The 18,522-nt window shown below is 38.4% G+C and overlaps 2 protein-coding genes across 5 annotated transcripts in view; both read right to left on the reverse strand.

Annotated features, from left to right (window-relative positions):
* Positions 1–8,323, reverse strand: part of LOC101175207 (kunitz-type protease inhibitor 1) — a 28,282-nt gene extending 19,959 nt beyond the window's left edge. The window contains exons 1-4 of one of the 2 annotated variants that reach the window (XM_023951892.1): positions 7,640–8,323; positions 4,711–4,865; positions 4,229–4,370; positions 2,436–2,603 (exon numbers count right to left, since the gene is read on the reverse strand). In XM_023951892.1, coding sequence (XP_023807660.1) covers positions 2,436–2,603; positions 4,229–4,370; positions 4,711–4,865; positions 7,640–8,036 — 862 coding nt within the window. In that variant the 5' untranslated portion in view covers positions 8,037–8,323. The remainder of the gene's footprint in view (positions 1–2,435; positions 2,604–4,228; positions 4,371–4,710; positions 4,866–7,639) is intronic. The other variant, XM_011490466.2, reaches the window with a different exon arrangement.
* Positions 8,324–11,036: 2,713 nt separating this feature from the next.
* On the reverse strand, positions 11,037–18,004 carry spint1 (serine peptidase inhibitor, Kunitz type 1). 3 transcript variants are annotated; one of them, XM_004082359.4, is made up of 11 exons: positions 17,912–18,004; positions 17,253–17,705; positions 16,772–16,929; positions 16,509–16,650; positions 14,104–14,280; positions 13,203–13,238; positions 12,743–12,883; positions 12,586–12,636; positions 12,328–12,498; positions 12,116–12,175; positions 11,037–11,966 (listed from the first exon to the last, which is right to left on the reverse strand). In XM_004082359.4, exons 2-11 carry the CDS (start codon positions 17,659–17,661, stop codon positions 11,800–11,802), a joined length of 1,512 nt encoding a protein of 503 aa, XP_004082407.1. In that variant the 5' UTR covers positions 17,662–17,705; positions 17,912–18,004; the 3' UTR covers positions 11,037–11,799. The 3 variants fall into 3 exon arrangements, with proteins under 3 accessions (XP_004082407.1, XP_011488769.1, XP_020569244.1); XM_011490467.3 differs by lacking the exon at positions 17,912–18,004 and adding an exon at positions 17,805–17,825; XM_020713585.2 differs by lacking the exon at positions 13,203–13,238.
* Between the last annotated feature and the right edge of the window lie 518 nt (positions 18,005–18,522).

Genomic DNA, 18,522 nt, shown 5'->3' on the forward strand with positions numbered 1-18,522 from the left:
ACCTTAAGAAAAGCATGATATAGAGCCTTTTACTATTTTAAACATTAAGGCCCGTACACACCGGGACAAATTTCGCGCGCGATATTCGCCGACGTTTAACGCCTCGTGACTAAACAAAGGGCATCAATGTGAGTGTGCACACTGACGCGAAAAAACGCCACGCGTCAAAGCGTCACTTTTTATAAAAACGCCTCGGGTTCGTTTTCTTGGTTTGACGCGCCGCGTCAAAAACTATACGACCAATGAGAATGGCGCTTTTGCACACGTGTCTTGAGCTTCTGAAGTTACAGTAAAACACAACTTGGGGGCGCTTAAACACAAAACTGTCTTGCTGAGCACACATACCAGCGAAGAAGATAGATGCAAGTAGCGTCTACACTGCCGCAAAGAGATGATGACGGACATTCTAAAATATCCCCAAAAACGCTCATGATACATTTTCAGCTCTTGTACCAGTCGATAAAACTCCCCATGTTCTTCTCTTCTTGTAACTATGGGATGTACCCAAAATATGCGTCTTTTCCGGCATCTTTCATCATTCAACAGAACAATAATTTCTTCATCGCTGGAACTGGAGCTACTGGTGCTGGAAATATTCATGTTTTCTTTGTACGATTCTGACAAGCGCGTAAATACTTGCTCTCTTCTTCTGAGTGAAAAGCGACTTTAAGAAGCGTGAAGTTGTGCAGCGCCACCTTGTGTACAGGAGTATATATTTCTGTTTTAAATTAAGCGCCATCTAATGTCAGGGAATGAAATTGCATGTTCGCTCGGCTCATCCTCAGCGAAAATCGCCTGGGTGTGAACACAAAAAACGCGCTGAAAAACGCTGGCGAAAAACGGCTGGCGAATATTCGTCCCGGTGTGTACGGGCCTTTAGGCTGCATTCACATCGGCTGCGTGTGGCGCGTTCAAGAACGCACTATACGTGGTTAAATGATCGCAAATTCAGCCAGTGACAGTGACGTGCGGTGAGGTTAATGGCTGGTGAGGCACTGACGTCATCAGTCAGATTTACAAACATATGAACCATACTGAGTAACTTATTCACCATTTGATTGACAACAGTTAACGTGTTTTGTTTAAAATATCATTTCAACGTGTTTTTTTTCATATACAAACTGCAGCATAGAAAAAAACACAAACTTTATTATCGTCTTACCTTTACTTGTAAATAAAGTCCATACGCTGCTCCTTCTGAAAAAAATGACTTGCCGCTTGCTATCACTTATTCCATTGTTTTTTAGCGTCATAATCTCAGGGCTCACCGGCGCCCCCTAACATGAGGCACGAGAATGTCTGGCCTCACCCAGCGGCTTTTTTGCCGGCGTTTAGCGCTCAGCACAAGAAACACGTCCCTCACATACAGTTATTCATAAAAACAAACACTGTACGTCATATACATCTGCTAAATTATGTAAACTCAGCTCATATAGTACAAGTGAATGAACCGACATACAGAGACAGCAGTACCGTCTGACTGCATAGGTATTGCGCAATCCAAGGTGAGGCTCAGCGGGCTGGTGCCTCATCGCACGTCACTTCTTATTATCTGAACGGCAAATGTGGAAATTCAGCGATTTTGAAAAGAAAAAACACCCAAAAATGGTACATTTAAATGGAAAATGACTGCAAAGCACAAATTACTGATTAAATATAATAATTTAATTTATTTTTTCTCTTTTCTTCCCATAATGACAGGTGAGGCACAGCCTCACCTGCCTCTCCTGACTGCACGTCACTGGCCAGTGATGTTTACACACAGGGACACGCAGGGAGCATGTCTTTTGTTTTTTTTTCCTGTTTACTAGTGCTTGTCCGCCACCTACAGGGGGATAAAATTTGATGTGAAAAGTCAAGCGGTGCAAATCTTTCGTCAGGCTTTTTGTTTTCACCGCTCTGCTCCTATAAATGTCCTTCTGGGGGTCATTTTAATCCAGCCCGGCACAAAACGCAATATATAATTTCTCCTTCGTGATCATATTTAAAATTATTGGTACTTCCGTGTTTTGAAAAGGACGCGACCTACACGTCACTTTCAAGTCCAAGTCTCCGATTGGTCACAGTGCAGCGATTAAGCATGAAAAAGTTCGACCAGTTGGACTTTCAGTGGGCGATCAATGAATGCCTGTTTTGTACATAAAGCCCGCGACCTGACTTAAAAACGTGCGTGGTGACGCACAACCATCAGCCTTCTGGACGTGGAAGCCCGAAATTCAGGTCTATGCGTGTTTGCATAGACTTTTCATGGAAAGTGGCAGCTTGAACGCAAGTTGATGCAGCCGGTAGGAAAGCAGCTTTAAAGTTCATGTGCGTCATGCTGGCATTTCAACAGACTTTTAACAAAAATTGCATTATAACATGGAAATATTCAAGAATGAGCTCAAGCATAAATCATTAAATATATGTTACAGAAGCTTGGTTTTGGAGGGTACCTGTGCCGTTGCAGGCCATAGCGCACTCCTCCTCAGTAAGATAATTGTTCTTGTTCTGCCTGCAGCCTCCAAAAAAAAACGTCTCGCATTTTTCAGAGGCGGCGTTATAGTACCAGCGAGGGAAAGATCCACGACATGGCCCAACTTTCTTTGGAACCAAACAATGATCTGTAAAACACACAATGACAGGTTTTAAAATACTCCCCTAGAGTACCATGAACATAGTAAAGAAAGTTTCAGTATTTTTTACGTCTTTAATTTTTAGGTACCTGAGCTAATTAATATCAATGTTCAAAATGGTTTATTCTTGAGATAACTTGGGAGAAAAAGTTAATGAATCTTTAGAAAACAGCCTGAACTTGTGCATCATTGGAGTAAACGGGTATTTGTGCACTAGTCCACACCACTGCACTGCCTGTGGTTGGGGTTAGGCTGGGGGTCACTTTCCAAAAGATAGTTTTTTTTTAAATTGTGACAAAGTTTTATATTTGCAATATTAACAGTGTTAGCAGTGTAAACAAAAAAGAAGGAGGCGCACAGAGCAGCGGGACGCTAATGCACATGTGCCTTTAAAATATTAACTTTTTATATCCTTGGACCATCGTCTCCCTGTTAATGATTTCATGCAGCTCGTTGATGATACACAAAGCAATTATGGAAAGGTGTGTTTTTTCCCTTAAAGTAATTGTTGTGTTTTAAGATGTGCAAATATAACCAGAGAAAGAAGGAAAAATAATGTAATAGAAATGTTAATCACTAGTGGCTATTACAACGATGAGAGCATTTTTTCTATGAAAGATATTTTTTTTTGTTTTTTACATCTTGCTTCTGTGCTGAACCTTTTTTCATGCCCTCCTGTCATTCTGTTCACCTGGCAGGTGGGGCCAGTGTTCCTGATTGGCACCAGCTGGCTATTCAAGACAGAAGAGGCCTCAACCAGCATGCAGAGCAGGAGACTGAGGGAGGAGCTGTTGAGTTTGAGTTGGAGCTGTGCAGGTTTTTTCTTTTTTCTTTTTGTTCTCAGCAGTCCCATTCTGCTGGGTTTTGTTATTTCAGTTTAGGCCGGACTATGGTACAGTTAGACACTGTTAAGCAACCTCAGCAGGGAGCTGCTGACTCCGGTCAATGTGGGTGGGTCAGTTGTCTCCTTATGTCATTTTATGTTTAGCCAAGGTTCTAATCCCTCTGTTTTTGTCTTTTTGTTGGAACCAGTAGAATAATTTACATATTTTTGCTTTACAGGATACACTCTCAAACTGTGTTCCTCAACTTCCTGGTGTCCAGTGTTCATGTGTTATAGGTTTGCGTGATAGTTACCCCAAGACTGAGACAGGTTTGCCTGTCGGGACTGTAATAGAATTGGAGGTTGAAGAAGGATTATTTTATTCCCTCTGGATATTTTCTTGGAAAACAGTGTTGTCTAACATCAGTCTTCCATAAGAAGCAAACTTTCCCATATCTCATATTTTTCCAGTTTCCTTTGCAGAACCTGTTTATGGTGTCTACTTTTCACATCACAACACATTTGACAAGTTTTATCTTGTCATCCATTTCCCAAGAATGAACAAAACCTTTTTTTTTTAATTAGAAATATTAGGCATGATGAATTTGTACCTACAGTAAATCCATGGCAGGTGACTGAATAGACTAAAGTCTTTATCTAAAATGTCATTACATAGATGGCAACAAGACATAAATATGGACTATTTTAGTTGTTGTAAAGGTGGTTTTTCAGCACAAATGATCCTAAACCTGTCATAGAATCACACTAACTTTTCTTGGTTGTTACTCACCCATAGATTGTTCAGGGGTGAGGACCAGGACGGTGACAACAGTTGAATCAGACTGACCGATGGTGTCAATGACAGTTAAATTGAACTTGTATCTCCCAGCTGTTAAATTGGAAACCACAACCTGGTCAGGAAATTTGGTTCTCTGCAAAACAAGAAAAACACAGAGTAATGTATTATACAGAAAACAAACCCCTTTTTAAAAATACCCATTGATTTTTTTAATACAGGGAATTTTTTTTTTTGTATTTTGCAAAGGGGGCCAAATACTGTGAAGTGAAAGGGCCAACTATTCAGCCTTCTTTGAACCTTTAAAAATAACATAAAATGCGGACTTTTTTATGAATTTTTTATTTCACAAAAAAAAACCCAACTTGAATACATTTGAACCAAAATTACTGGGAATTTCTGATTTGAAGTTCCGGTTGTTGCCACAGGTTCACAACAGTTCATGACGTAATTCTGCACTGCATTGTTTTTCTCACCTCTATGACAGCAAAAGGATAAGGAGAGAGCATTTGCCACTCATAAGTGACAATTCCTTTGTCATCTTTGCTCTGGATGCCATTCAGTGTCACAGCATCATTGGGCTGGACCACAATATCGGGCCCACCGTTGGCAACTGGTGGAGCATCTGGTACTGCAACAAGAAAATTCAAGGTGTATCAGAGCTACAAAAGTGTTCCAAAAAGAATTCACTGCAACTAAGACTGAACGGAAAAGATGTTCCCCACTGTTGCCCAGTGTGTTTGATTAAAAATGAAACATTTTGGTTCTGAATATGTTGTGTAACATGACCAAAAGGTAAAGAAATGCACATATTAAATAATGGAATATTTACGTATTTTAAAATTCAATTAACTTTTTACTCCTTACATTGGTTGGTCACAGGCTTTTTCAAACTGCATTTTTTTGTCCACTTCTGAAAAATTAGTTTGAATAAAAAAATACTCAGAAATACAGTTTTAAGCTTAATATTCATTACATATTTTCTTCATGAGAAAAATGCTACAAAAATCAGTTAAAAACACCAAACCAATTTTGTGAAACATGCTTTTCGTTGGAGTGGGTCTTTTGCTGTTACAAAAAAGACGATTTTGAGCTTCAGTCCATCCATATTTAGAGGTGTAACGATCCAGTTTAACGATTCAATTCATGATGTTAATATGGATCCCGATCCGATTCAAAGTCAATATTGGTTCTTGAAAAATCCATTGTGATCAATTTTCCTGATCTAAAATCAATCCATGACATCTTTAGTCAAAAATTTAACCAGTGTGACTCAGAGATAAATGCCTGGGTACTGAACCGTGCAGGTGAAGTTTTCCAGATTTCTTGTATTTATTTCAAGATAATCAAGTGTACCTGTAAACCAAATGTGTGTAAAAACAAACAAAAATGACAAACATTCACATTTTAGTTTCATCAAGTTCAGTCCACTGTTTTTTTGCCACATCAAACTATCACAAGCGGAATCAGGACATTCTACCACACTGTGGTCACACGTCTGCAAAATTCAGAGTTTCCACACATTTTTCTGTAACGATGGCATAATCATTTTTTACAGCCATCACGTGTGTGTTGTCTGCTGTGATGTCAATCCGAATGGTATTTTACAAGAAAGATTTAATTTTTCTTTTTGAAACAATTTTATAATGGTATAAGTTGATTCTATTAACAACTTGCCTCAGTCAGATCCATTTGCCACGATCTTGTACTAAAATAAAACTACCATGTCTCAATCTAAATGTCTTACTCCCAGTGGCGGTTTTTAATAAGGGCGATGTGGGCGAACGCCCAGGGCGGCACGTCATAGGGGGCGGCATTTGCCGTGCCTGATGCGTTACACATAATGTGCTACATACTGAATTCAAAGAGGAAGTTTGGAGCTTTTAATTTGAAATTGCTTCAGCAGCCGACACTTACTGCTTTTAATTTAACACATCAGACTCTTAAGAATGTCTTCCTCCTATTTCCTCTTCACACTTATGGTGCAAAAAAAAAAAAAAAGAATACCTCAGAGTGAAACAACGTAAAACAGGCACATGAAAAGGAATTAGGCAGAACAAACATCCGTGCTCAACCCAATTTCGAAAAAAGCAGGCAATGGAGATTATTTCCCACAATTCTTTGCTCCGACACAGCAGACCCGATGCGCACGTGACCACCGCACTCTGCTACAAGACGCTTGCGGCCACACCTCTTTGCGGTAGTCTTTGGAACATAAGTCAAAAAACTCGAGAGGGGGGCGCAACTCGCCGGTGGCTGACTGAATCACACTAACAGGTGTGAGGGGAGTCTTTTTCTATCTGACAATCAACTCTGATTGTCTGAGACGGAGCCGCGTGTGTCAGAGGGAAGGGGAGGGGGAGGGGGGATGAGCGCAGACCATTTTTTATGGATTGAGTTTTTTTGGAGGATTTCTACTGTTGGTGTTGCACAAATTTAGGGAAATGCCAAATATTTTTGGAGTAATCCCACTGATGAGTTCTAAGATTTAGTCTTTAATGTTTAATAAGACCTAAACATATTAATCACAATAAGTTTTATTTTTTAGATCTAATCCCTCTGTTATGTTTCACAAAGACACACACAGGACGTCACACGTTAAGAAATTATTGCTAAAAATGAAGCAGGAGTCCAGCTCTAAAAAAAAATGCTCTAAAAAATGATGAAAGAGCAAAAAAATGGAATTATTTGATATGTAATTTCTTATTAATACTTCCAGGCTTTCTTTGTTTTTTGTCCTGCAGCATGTTCATATTTGTATAATTTTGACAGAATATATTTAAATGGAGAACAAAATATTACAAGTTATTTAAGGTTTAACTTGAGTTATTCTGGATTAATGTTCCTGTTTTTATTCATATTTATGTTCAAAAAGTTCAGTGTAAAAGGTTTAAAAGTTTAGCTTTAGTGTGTTCAGTAAATCTTTAAATTCTTCGGCTCAAAACCTTAAGCGTGTTTTTAACTTAGGCCCCTGTGTGACTGAGTTTGACCTCCTGTAATACGAGTCTAGAAAATTCATGCATTTTTTAAGTAAAATGGCTAAATAGAAGATAGGGAACACAACAGGATGTTGTCAAATTGTGTATGTGTGCGCGCGGGGGGGGGGGGGGGGGGGCGCTGGTGGGGTTACTCGCCCAGGGAGTAAGTTAGTGTAGAACCGCCACTGCTTACTCCAGACAGATCAATCTGGTTGGATTGTAGGAATAGAAATCAATTCATCAATTGTCACACCCCTGATATTTTGTGTTGTTGTGGATTTAGTCTAAAACACAAACTCATTAACAAGCTACAAAGTGATTTCTTGTAAAATTGACATACTTCGAGATATTTCTGTTTCTACACTGGGTTCAATCCGGAAGTCAGTTCGTAACAGCTGACGGGGGAAAGTTAAATGTGAGTTCTTACTTTGTTTGGGTTCGTGTTTTAGGTTTTTTTCATACACAGAATCCAGGATGTAACTCGTAAATCCCTGCTGTCTCGCGAAGCGGCAGACGTATTTGGTCATGTACAGACAGTCCAACAGGAAGCAGGACTCGATCGGACCATTCTCCTCATCTCCTCTCTTCATGAAAGCCAGGTTGCACTTCGGTTCTTTGCAGCAGGCGGCCACACAGTCCTTCTCTCGAGACAGGTTCGGTGCGGAGATGAACGTGGCCCCGTGTTTCACTGACTCTTCAGGGTCGAGAACAAAATCTTCCTTTCCTTTCTTGAATTTGGAAAAGCACGGCTCACCTGTCTGCTGGCTCAGACAGGTGTTCACCAAAACAAACAGAAAAAGAAGCGCAGGCGCTCCTGGAATCATCTTAGATTTGTTCCGCCCTGTCCAAATAAAACTACAGAAATAAACGGGAGTCTTGTCACACAGAAAGTAAGTTTTCACACTCTTAGTAGGAAAAACAAGGCAAACCGTAAAAAAAAAGAAAAGAAAACACGATTGATTCAGAGATGACTGAATAATAACCGGAATGTCGAGACTTAAAAATGACTGACTTATGTCAGGAAGATCAGGAAGTGTTACTCCAATAAAAAGCTCCAACAACACCACTCCTGTTCCTAGAGCCAAACAAGAAGAAGCGGAAGCGTGAGAAACCGATATATGACTCAGTGGCGCTCTTACCTATAGGCAACGTGGGCGGTCGTCCAGAGCGCAGGGCTGGTTAGAGGAAAGCCAAGGAGAGCAATGGCGCAGACAACCAGAGGAGGGCGATAGAGAGACGAGGACCTGCCAACCATCTCATTTATTTAGTTACAACTAAAATAAAAATCAAATAGATACTTCTTAATAATGTTGTCACATTTAGTTTAAGCTGCACTGGTCCTCAGTTTTGCAGAACTGCTGCATTTCTTCATACTCACTCACTCTTCTGACTTTTTATTTGAAAGTGCAATCTGTTGACAAGACAATAAATGTAAATCAGGTATTAATCGGGATCGTATTTGTTCCTGTTACGTTCCTTCTTGGAAATGTAATTTTAAGTAAAAATGGATGAACAACTCCTTGCAGTCACTTTGCACCCCCTAAGCTGCTGCAAAGAAAAAATCCTGTGTGATTGCCCATGTTAATGAAAAGGCCTGGTTCTCAAACTTTGCTCTGTTTATTCCCAAATATGTTCTGATGGTTTAGATCAGGATTTTGACGGTCCAGTTCTTTAACAGCAAACTGGCGTATGTCATTTATGTCTTGCACAGATTCATGTTGGAACAGAACCCTCCCTGAACAGAATCCAGCAAAAAAAGACATGGAATTGTCCAAAACCTCTTGGTGTGTGGAAGCATCAGGTCTGGATTTAGCAAGCCCCAGTATAGGGTACAGATAGAAAAGCAGGGTGCTGGGTATGGTGTGCAGGCAGTTTGGGTTGTCATATCCCTCCTTTTGTAACTCCTAAAATGCATTGAACAACATACATGTACCTACTTCCTACTTTCCTTGTGCTATCTTAGATGACCCCACCCTTACTTTGACGTGTTCTCCCTATGATGACAAAGGTGGATAAAGGTGGAAAGATTTCATGTAATCCATGGACACCAGCGAAGATCACAAATCATTGAAGAAAAAAGGTTCAGCGCACTGTCTAGTAGTGGGTCTAGATGACCCAACTCCCAACGTTAAAGTGCCTAGGATAGCACAAGGGTTAATCTATTTGAGATGTATTTAAGTTTGATGTTGAAAGCTCTACCTGACACTATTCATTGCATAGCTAGGCTTGGGCCCGACGCAAGTTGGACACCTGTTTGTGCCTTGTTGAGGCTGCATTTATTTATTTTCTTTTTCTTTTACGTCTGTCAGTCAATGCTTATGCTAGTTTTTTTTTTTTTTTTGTGGGAATTTTTTTTATTTTTGCAATTTTCCTTTCTTTTGTTAATTGTGGCTTTTTACAGGCGTTTACATTTGGGAGGGCAGTCACAGCAATTAGGGGGGCCCATGCCTAGATCTGGCCTTGGGAAGCATCCAGAGTTCCTTTCACTTAAATGAACCCCATACTGCCACATTTCACAATGGGTACCCTAAATGTGAAATTTGTTTAGACAGGTACCGTTGTCTTGGTGACGAGTCCATGAGGTTTCGTAGATGTGATTGCTCATTTCAGAGAACATCAGTTCAGCTGCAGAGTCCATGAGGCAGCCTACTTCACACCACTGCATCCAACGCTTTGAATTGCACTCTGTGTGGTCAGGGAGCTGTGGCTCAACCATAGATCCTCAGTTAAGCTTTCAAGTACTGTTGAGCTAATCTGACGGCCAAATGAATTTTAGAGGTTTGTACTGACTGACTGAGAAACCCCTGCACAATACATTTAAGTAGTGTGCCAATTCACATCATAGTTGATGTTAATCCAAGCAACTGCCACTTTGTTATACCACCGACAGCTGATTTTTAGTATTTACAAGTGTAGAATTTCACAATTGGACCTGTTGCACAAACATACTTTACAGCTCCTCTTAAAAATTCTGTGGTCTTTTATTTATGACTTTTTTGGGGGGGCCAAAATCAAACACCTGTCGTTTTCAAGGACATAGTTTCTGCAGAGCGGCAGGAATTCATTAGAAATTTCTCTCGGAGTTGTGGATGGTAACGTTGGTGCAGAATAACCCCACCCCCTCTTCCCCCAACCTTTGGTGAACAGAGCAGGAAGTTTGTGGCCCACCCAGTGCATTTTCACAGAAAAGCTCTCTTCTAAAGCAGTTCATTCTTTCCATCTGCTGCTGATTCCCAACCATTTAAATAAAAACTCAGAAATGCAAGTTTGAGCTTAATTTTCTTTATATATGCCCATCAAAAATGACACAAGAACATGTCAAAAACAAGAAAACATAATTTTCATCTGAGTAGGCCTTCCACACATCAAAACAAGGTGTTGACCAGCTCCAAGCTTAAAAATGTTGGTATTTAAGTTCGCTTTTAAAATAAAATGTCAGAATACTTCAGTTATTCTTCTTTTGTCTGTTTAAAAAAAAATTAGATTAAAAAATAAAAAGGTGGATGACTGACAAATCATTTGCTTGTTTTTTTCAGTCATCTTTGATGGTTTTTTTTAAAGAAAATTTTAAATCTACAAGTTTAAAATCCCAACATGAAAGGAGTATTAATAAGCATTGGGTCCACCAGTGTCATTCATATGAGCCAAGCTCGCTTTAATTTTTTAACTTTTGAGGAAAACCAAACTAGTACAATGATTTTGGGGATTGAAAGGACTAAAGCCACAAAACAGGAAAAAAGTAAAGTTCAATTCAATTCAATTCAATTCATGACAAATTGTATTTGGCATTAAAAAAAAAACAAATAAAACAAAAAACAAAACACTGGCTATTAGAAAGTCTTGTCCATTTTTATTCAGTTTCAATACCAGAATACAGCTAAAACACAGGAAAAACACAGTGATGCGTAAGTGACTTAAAATGATAAACGTATTCAAAGAGTGAAACATTGAATGCATTTTTATGGCTAAATATCAACCAAGAAAATGATTTGACTATAAAGTTCTATGAATATGTATAACATTATGAGTTGCTTTTATTTAGTTTTGTAACAACAGTCTGTTGAAGCAGATAAAAAAAAAAAAAAAAGCAGAAACTGTCTCCAAAAGATCAGTATTATTTAGGACATCTACTAGCCTTCCCAAAATAGATTTGACTGAAAAGACAACTGACTTGGCAGAAATCTCATTTTGAAGTAACATTAAAAAAAAAAAAATTAAAATAAAAACAAATTCTAGATTTCAAGCTATTGTTCTAAAAAAATTATTTAAAAACTGTTGATAATTTTAAAAGAAACTAAATGGGAAATGCCTGCAAAATACAAGGTCCAGTGACAAACCTCTGTTTTAATAGTTTGAGTAAATCAAATAAGCAGAAGAATAAAAGCAAAAACATCACATTTCTCAGTGAAGACTTTCTGGCTTCTGTGCTGTGTATTTCACCCTAAAATACATTTCACACTAAAAAAAACAAGGAAATGCATCTCTCATCAACCTGAGCTTGTTCTTTTTGTGATCCATCTTTTGAGTCAGTCCTTAAGAGAACGAAGGTCAAAAACAAGGTCCAGGGGCTCAAGCAGGCTTTGTCAGCTAGTCCTTGTAGATGTGTCGAGAAGTTTCACCACCCCAGGGGTTAGGTGCATCGAGCTGATCATTTCCTTTCTTTCCTTTCTTATTTCTATACTTGTAGCAGCAACATCCAAGAACAACAAGCATGACGGCAATGGCAACACCCAAGATAATAGCTATGATTGTTCCTGCACATAAGTAAAACAAATATTTAGTAAAAGAACCAGAATCAATGCAAAACTGTACCTTAAATCACAAACAATAAACAAACAACATGCATGAATGAAAGCAGGATAGATGTTGCAATCTTTTTTTTTCTCAAGTGTGCCAAGCTTACCATTGTTGGAACCACCTGTACTTCTCTCAAACATGTCTGGACTGAAGACGACATCTTTCTCTGAAAATAAAATAAAGAAATGTAATTTAGCTTTTTAACAATGCTCATTAAACCAAAAGATATCTTAAATACAAAAAAAGCAGTTTGTGCCACCAGGGGCAGTGCAAGAAAGACAGTGATATTGTTAATAGGGTACAAACAAAGAAAAACACCTGTTATTCCCGTGCAAGTTGTCTTGCATTTGTCCTGGGAGTCAAACCGGTTTTCATTTCCTTCACAACCACCATAGTTGAAGCGGAAGCACTTCTGCTTGTAGGGGTCATAGTACCACATTGTTTGAGTGTCTCTGCACGTTCCTGTCTCGACAACAGCGGTGCAACGAGCTGCAAACGGAAATATGAAAGGCCTTCAATAGAGAGACTGTAAGGCTTTCTTACAGTCAACGAGGGCAAGATTAAAACTAAACTCACCTTTCTTTTCATTTATCTGAATATCCAAAAGCCTACTAAATCCCCTTGTCACTGATGAGACAAAGGAAATTATTAATGTTTGCATAAATTTAAAGTACTGGTAATAGAAATACATTTTTATACAAACAATCCAGTATAGAAACTAGCCAGTGCTTACATTTTTCACACTTTACTTCATCTGAGCCATCTGAACATTGATTGATACCGTCACATTCGTATCCTTCTTCCAGACAGCAACTGTTGGCACAGGTGAACTGTCCCGGACTGCAAGGACTTCCACACTTTTCTGAGTTGGAGACTAAATAGAAAAAAGAAAAAAAAAGACAGTCATGTTGTAAAGACAACAAAATACACCCACAAAAAAACCAACAAACTGAACACAGAGCAAGAAATTAGACCCATTTATAGACCAGCCTTTTCATCAACATGCATGTCCGTTTAACTACGGAGCCTTTAAGTTGGAAGATGCCAATAAAAATGCACAGACCACAGGTAATGGAAGACTGCATTACCAAACCTGGACAAGAGAGACCCCAATCAAACAAGTAGAAGTAGGTGGAGATAGTGGGGGTGAAAGCTTCATGCAAAAAGACCTCAACCAACCAGAATTCACTGACCTGGTTTTGTTGGAAAAACTCCACGACTACCTGGTCCTTAAAAACGAATAATGGAGGGATTTATAACAAAATGAATTAAATCTTTAAATCAAAGCCAACTTTATGAACCATTTTTCATTCTAAAAGTAACACAAAGTGCTATACAGAATTAAAACATATTTAAAAACATAAAAAAATAATCACACACACCAATTCAACCATGACATAAAAAAGCATAAAAGGAAATACAAATCGAACTTAAAATTGAAATATGTAGAATTTGGATTGATTGTCCCATCATTTTAGTCAACTCATTAAAATGTGGAAAGTGTTTTTCTTAATTCTGTAACTTCTTTAAAGGTCTGTCTACTGCTACGATTTCCATGACTTCAAGTTTTGATACATCATAACTCATTTAATCATTAAAAAAAAGTTGTGTTCATGATTAGCTGAGGCTATTTAAAGGACAACCAGTCATTTATTAAAATAAAAATAAAAGTTAATTGCAGTACAATGTTAATATTTTTCCAACTGTGGCATTTTTCTTCAAACATATCAATTTCAAACTGCAAGTATATTCCTTTTTCATCTAAATAGATTTAAAGCTCATTATAAAGTAAACCGATCTGAGGATGGAAACCTCATCCAAAGCCGTATGGAAACATTTTAAAAACCCCAGTGACCTGGGCAACTTGTGGGAAAGGGGTTAAGATTCACCTATTCCTTTTATAATATTTAAAAAAAAACATACTTTAAATTATGACAAAATAACAGATTATAACAAGCAAATTTGTTAAATAAATGCTTCTGCTAAAAAAGTAAAAAGAAAAAACAAATAAATTCAGCATTGCCAACTTCTGTATGTTGTAAAAAAAGAATCATAAATGGATAAAGTAATGGAAATAAAAAGATCAATAAATACCTGTGCTGTGTGAGCCAGAGCAGGCAAATTTGCACTCTTCTTCCAAGAGGTAATTGTTCCGGTTCTCCCTGCAGCCTCCAAATATGAACTGCTCACATTTTTGGGAGGCAGCGTTGTAGTGCCAGCGAGGAAAAGATCCACGACACGGCCCGACTTTCTTTGGAGCCATGCAGTGATCTGACAGGATATGGATAGGAGAGTTTTGATTAAAACACCGACATTTTTTTTTTGAATGAAAGTACATTGGCAAAAGAAAATCTGTTAGATCTGTCCCAAATATTTTTAAAAATAAAATCCATTTATTTTCACTTGTAGATGGAGCTCCTACAAATCAAACACGAGATACTTTGGTCTCATTCTAACTGTAGTTTCATGAAGTATTTTCTATTTATTTAAATGGAGAGAAATGGTCCACAATTATAAATGATCATCAATTCTAACTAAAAGCACACAGCCATTATTACCTGAGGTAGTTTAAAAGTTATCAAATGTATTTCTAGTCTGAAATGTAATTGAAAAAACAGTTTTTTGTTGTTAAATTACAACGCTGATTTGATTTAAATAAACAAACATGGCAGGAACATTACATCTACATCAGAGATGGTAAACTTCTGAATTTAATTCTGCACAGTTTTAACCTTAGAACACAAATGGGATGCAAGCTTTTTTTTTTCTTTTGAATTAAAACGCAGCTGTGAAAAAAAGAAATGGTGGCATGCCTCCTCATCACATGCTGGGCTTGTGCATTTTTCTAAATAAATAACCTGACTATCTTTGACAATCATACTTTTAAAAAACCCATGTTCTTAAATAAGAGTTTTTTTTTATTAACAAAGTTAAAAGTTATGTAAAATATCTGGTTTCAGTTTCAGGTGGTTGGTTTTTTGTTTTGTTTTTTCATTTAGGTCAGACCCTCTTCCTCTTTAAACATGTCTGTCTGACATGAAACTGCTCACCACATCATGACTGGCAACCTGCGAGTTACGTTAGCTCTCAATACCACACGCATACGCGTGTGGTATTGAGAGCTGAACATGCAATCCTGTCTAGTTTTTTGTCTTTGCATAAGAAGGCAAATGCATTTGCAACCGAAAAAATGAGGAAGAGAAAGCTTTCATTAGTCAGGTTTCTATAGGGCAACACCTTTGCAGGACAAGGTGCCCATCACAAATGAATTTATTACACCGGAAATAAGCGATTAAATGGATTCTCACAATAGGGCTTTCCATAAAAAAGCCAGTCTAAAAAAGATTTAAGTAAACAATCCAAATCAAAATTAGTTTCAATCACAACAGTTGCGGAAAAATTGTTTGTGTTATGGAAGACAAAACTCGGCTGACAGGTTTTGTTCACACGGGGGAGGAGGAGAGATGGCATCAGAAGGAGCAAAAAAAAAAAAAAACGACCTTTCTCCATTTTTGAATGCCAAAGATTTCAAAAGAAATTTCCTAATCTATCCTTCAACATCAACGGGGAATCAAAACCATACCCAAACTCCGAAAACAAACAAACCAAAAAAGCGTCTGCCTTATATCCCAAAAATTTCCACTTCCTGCATGAAACTTGCATTGTGGCACAAGCTTTAAGGTTTCCGCATGACTGCTGTGTCACTAACCAGCAGTTGAACGTGCCATGACAGGTCTGTTGGTCTGAACAGTCCAGCTATCAACCTTAACCACACAAGAAAAGAAAAAGGACTTTGTTACCTTGAAATAATGTGAGCCATTACTCTGAAGCTCCAGGTATGTTCAAACATTAAAAACTCAAGTCATGTGACCTAAAGAACAATGAATCACCAGAGTTCAACAGAACCATGACTCACTACGACAGAAACTTGAAGCTAGAACAACTCTGATGTCAGACACTTTAGGAGGAGAATCATTTGAGGCCGTGGTCCTCAACCTTTTTATGGCCACAGACCGATTTAATGTCAGCTTAGTTTCCCTCAACTCTGTAGGATAAAGTTTATCTTCATCCTCTGTAAAATATCTGCAGTAGGTTCAACTGTTTTAGCAGATTAGATTTTGTGTGGGAACCAATAAAATATGATATAGCAGCTTTCATCCTAGTCTAGTATTTTCTAAAAATAGTAATGAAGGTGAAGCCACCATTTAAACAACTTAATTAGCAGCATCCTCGTAACATTAGACAGCCAGTTGCTAAAAATGAGGCATTCTTTTTATGGTCTGTGGAAACAACTGCAATCGCATTAAATACATTTTTGGAGTTGTGGCTTTTCTCTGTTAATTGCAGCTTTGGTTTTTCTTTGAAGTCATAGGTTTGTCTTCTGTTTCCTCAGTGGTGCTTCTTTTTTAAGAAAATTAACTTCCAAATAGGTTTGTTTTTTGTGAAACCTCGCCACCTCAGGAGTATGTATGTATATATAAGCAGACTTAGCTACTCACGCTCCGACTCCTGTGGGGTGAGGACCAGGACAGTGAGGACGGTTGAATCGGTCTGACCAATGCTGTCAGTGACAGTCAGCTTAAACTTATATCTCCCAGATGTCAAATTGGAAACAAGAAGCTGGTCGGGAAGGTTGGTTTTCTAGAAAAAAGAAGAAGACAAAAGTCTTTTCAGTGCAAATGAAGGTTTGTAAACTGAGACGATTCTGCTCACAAAATAAACTTGGACTAGATCAGCAGAGCACTGGATTTGCTTTCCTCACCGTTAAGACAGCATGAGGATATTCAGTGATCATATCCCACTGAAAAGACTTTATAGTATGGTCATCTTTGCTCTGGAAGCCGTTCAGTGTCACAGTTTCACCCGGCTGGACGACCAGGTCGAAACCCGCATTGGCCTCTGGTGGAGTATCAACTTTTGCTGAGGTGAAATGACATTTAAGGGACACAAAACAATTTTGCATTAAGGACATCAGAATGCACATTAGACCAAAACAGAAAGGAGCCTCAGGAATTTCTTGACATGACTGAACTTGCAAATGGAAGGTCTCCTCTGTAAATTTCCTCACTTGTCCTGAATGACAACTTCAACACATTTAAGACTCTAGAAGAAGGTTGTTGTCTTTTGGCATCTTAAAACAATACATATAGAAACCTGTTCTTCACATAAAAACAAACATTTTCTTAAATTAAGACATAAGAAAATAGGATTTTAAGTCAAAAAAGAAGGGGGGGGGGTCTTACTTGGTCTGGGTTCAACACTGATGTAGCTGGTATACACTGACTTCGTGATGTAACTCGTAAATCCCTGCTGTTTCACGAAGCGGCAGACGTATTTGTTTTTGTACAGACAGTCGAACAGGAAGCAGGACTCGATCGGACCATTCTCCTCATCTCCTCTCTTCATGAAAGCCAGGTTGCACTTTGGTTCCTTGCAGCAGGCGTTGACGCACTCCTTCTCCTGAGACACTTTGGGCGCAGTGATGAACGTGGCCCCGTGTTTCACCGACTCATCGGTATCGAGAACAAAATCTTCCTTTCCTTTCTTGAAGTTGGATAAGCACGCCTCACCCGTGTCCTGGCTAAAAGAAGAGTTTACCCAAAGAAATAAAAAAACAAGCGCATGCGCGCCTCTCCTTTTAGATAAAGTCATTGTCTATTTAGAAGGAATCCTCAGAACTCCTCTCAAATACAGCTCTGAAAAAGAAGACACAAACAAAAACTATTTAGAAACATTTAGGACTGTAGGCCGTAAAAAAATCGACAGTAGTTTCTAAACGGTTTCCATGCGCGCACCTCTTATGTTTTTACAACTATCGTCAAAAAAAAGAAAAGAAAAGCCAATGTCGGTAATTGAAAATAAAAAAGAGTAATCTATCGACGGGTTGCGTATGGAGACTCACCTGTGAAACACAGGAAGTGAAATTCCACTCCTGACGCCAGCCACTCCCTTCAGACTGTTGTGATCTCACAGGTGAAACCGACCCGAAGGCTGGTCTTTTATAGACTCTCCTCCTCCTCCCCCAGGAGGGACTTATGCAAATTGTACAAACTTTAAAAACAAGAATCTAATATTTAAAAGTAACAACACTAAATGCACTCCAAATGGTTCGTTTTAGTTGAATTATTACTATGGTGAGGAGAGTTAGATACCGGGTTTGACAAGAGTTCCTCTGTAAAAAACAAAAAAAGGTATGTCATGATAATGGGTGGAATGGGATACAAGCTTCACATACTTCAGTGTATCTGTCAGAGGATGTAGCCTTAAAAGAAAACCTGCAGAAGTGGTTGCTCTTCTTTTTTTTTCTGACATGTGGTATCACTGATAGGCTTCTGACTTACAAAATAAAATGAGGATTTATAGACCCCAAGCAAGTATTCCATTACATTTTATGCTTTTTAATTATGCATAAAAATTTTAAAAATGCATTTAATTATGCATTTAGGCTGCACGGTGGTGTAGTGGTTAGCGTTCTTGCCTCACAGTAAAAAGGCCCCCGGTTCAAAAGAACAC

Source organism: Oryzias latipes, chromosome 22, assembly GCF_002234675.1.
Source record: "Oryzias latipes chromosome 22, ASM223467v1".
NCBI lineage: Eukaryota > Metazoa > Chordata > Actinopteri > Beloniformes > Adrianichthyidae > Oryzias > Oryzias latipes.

What these genes read in the sequence shown, in the direction of transcription:
- spint1 (XM_004082359.4), bottom strand. Translation starts at nt 17,661, where the DNA reads ATGACTTTATCTAAAAGGAGAGGCGCGCATGCGCTTGTTTTTTTATTT. An exon ending in ATCCTCATGCTGTCTTAACG is followed by an intron (nt 16,651 to 16,771) that starts GTGAGGAAAGCA and finishes TCTTTTTTCTAG; the next exon opens with AAAACCAACCTTCCCGACCA. An exon ending in CACCCCACAGGAGTCGGAGC is followed by an intron (nt 14,281 to 16,508) that starts GTGAGTAGCTAA and finishes ATATCCTGTCAG; the next exon opens with ATCACTGCATGGCTCCAAAG.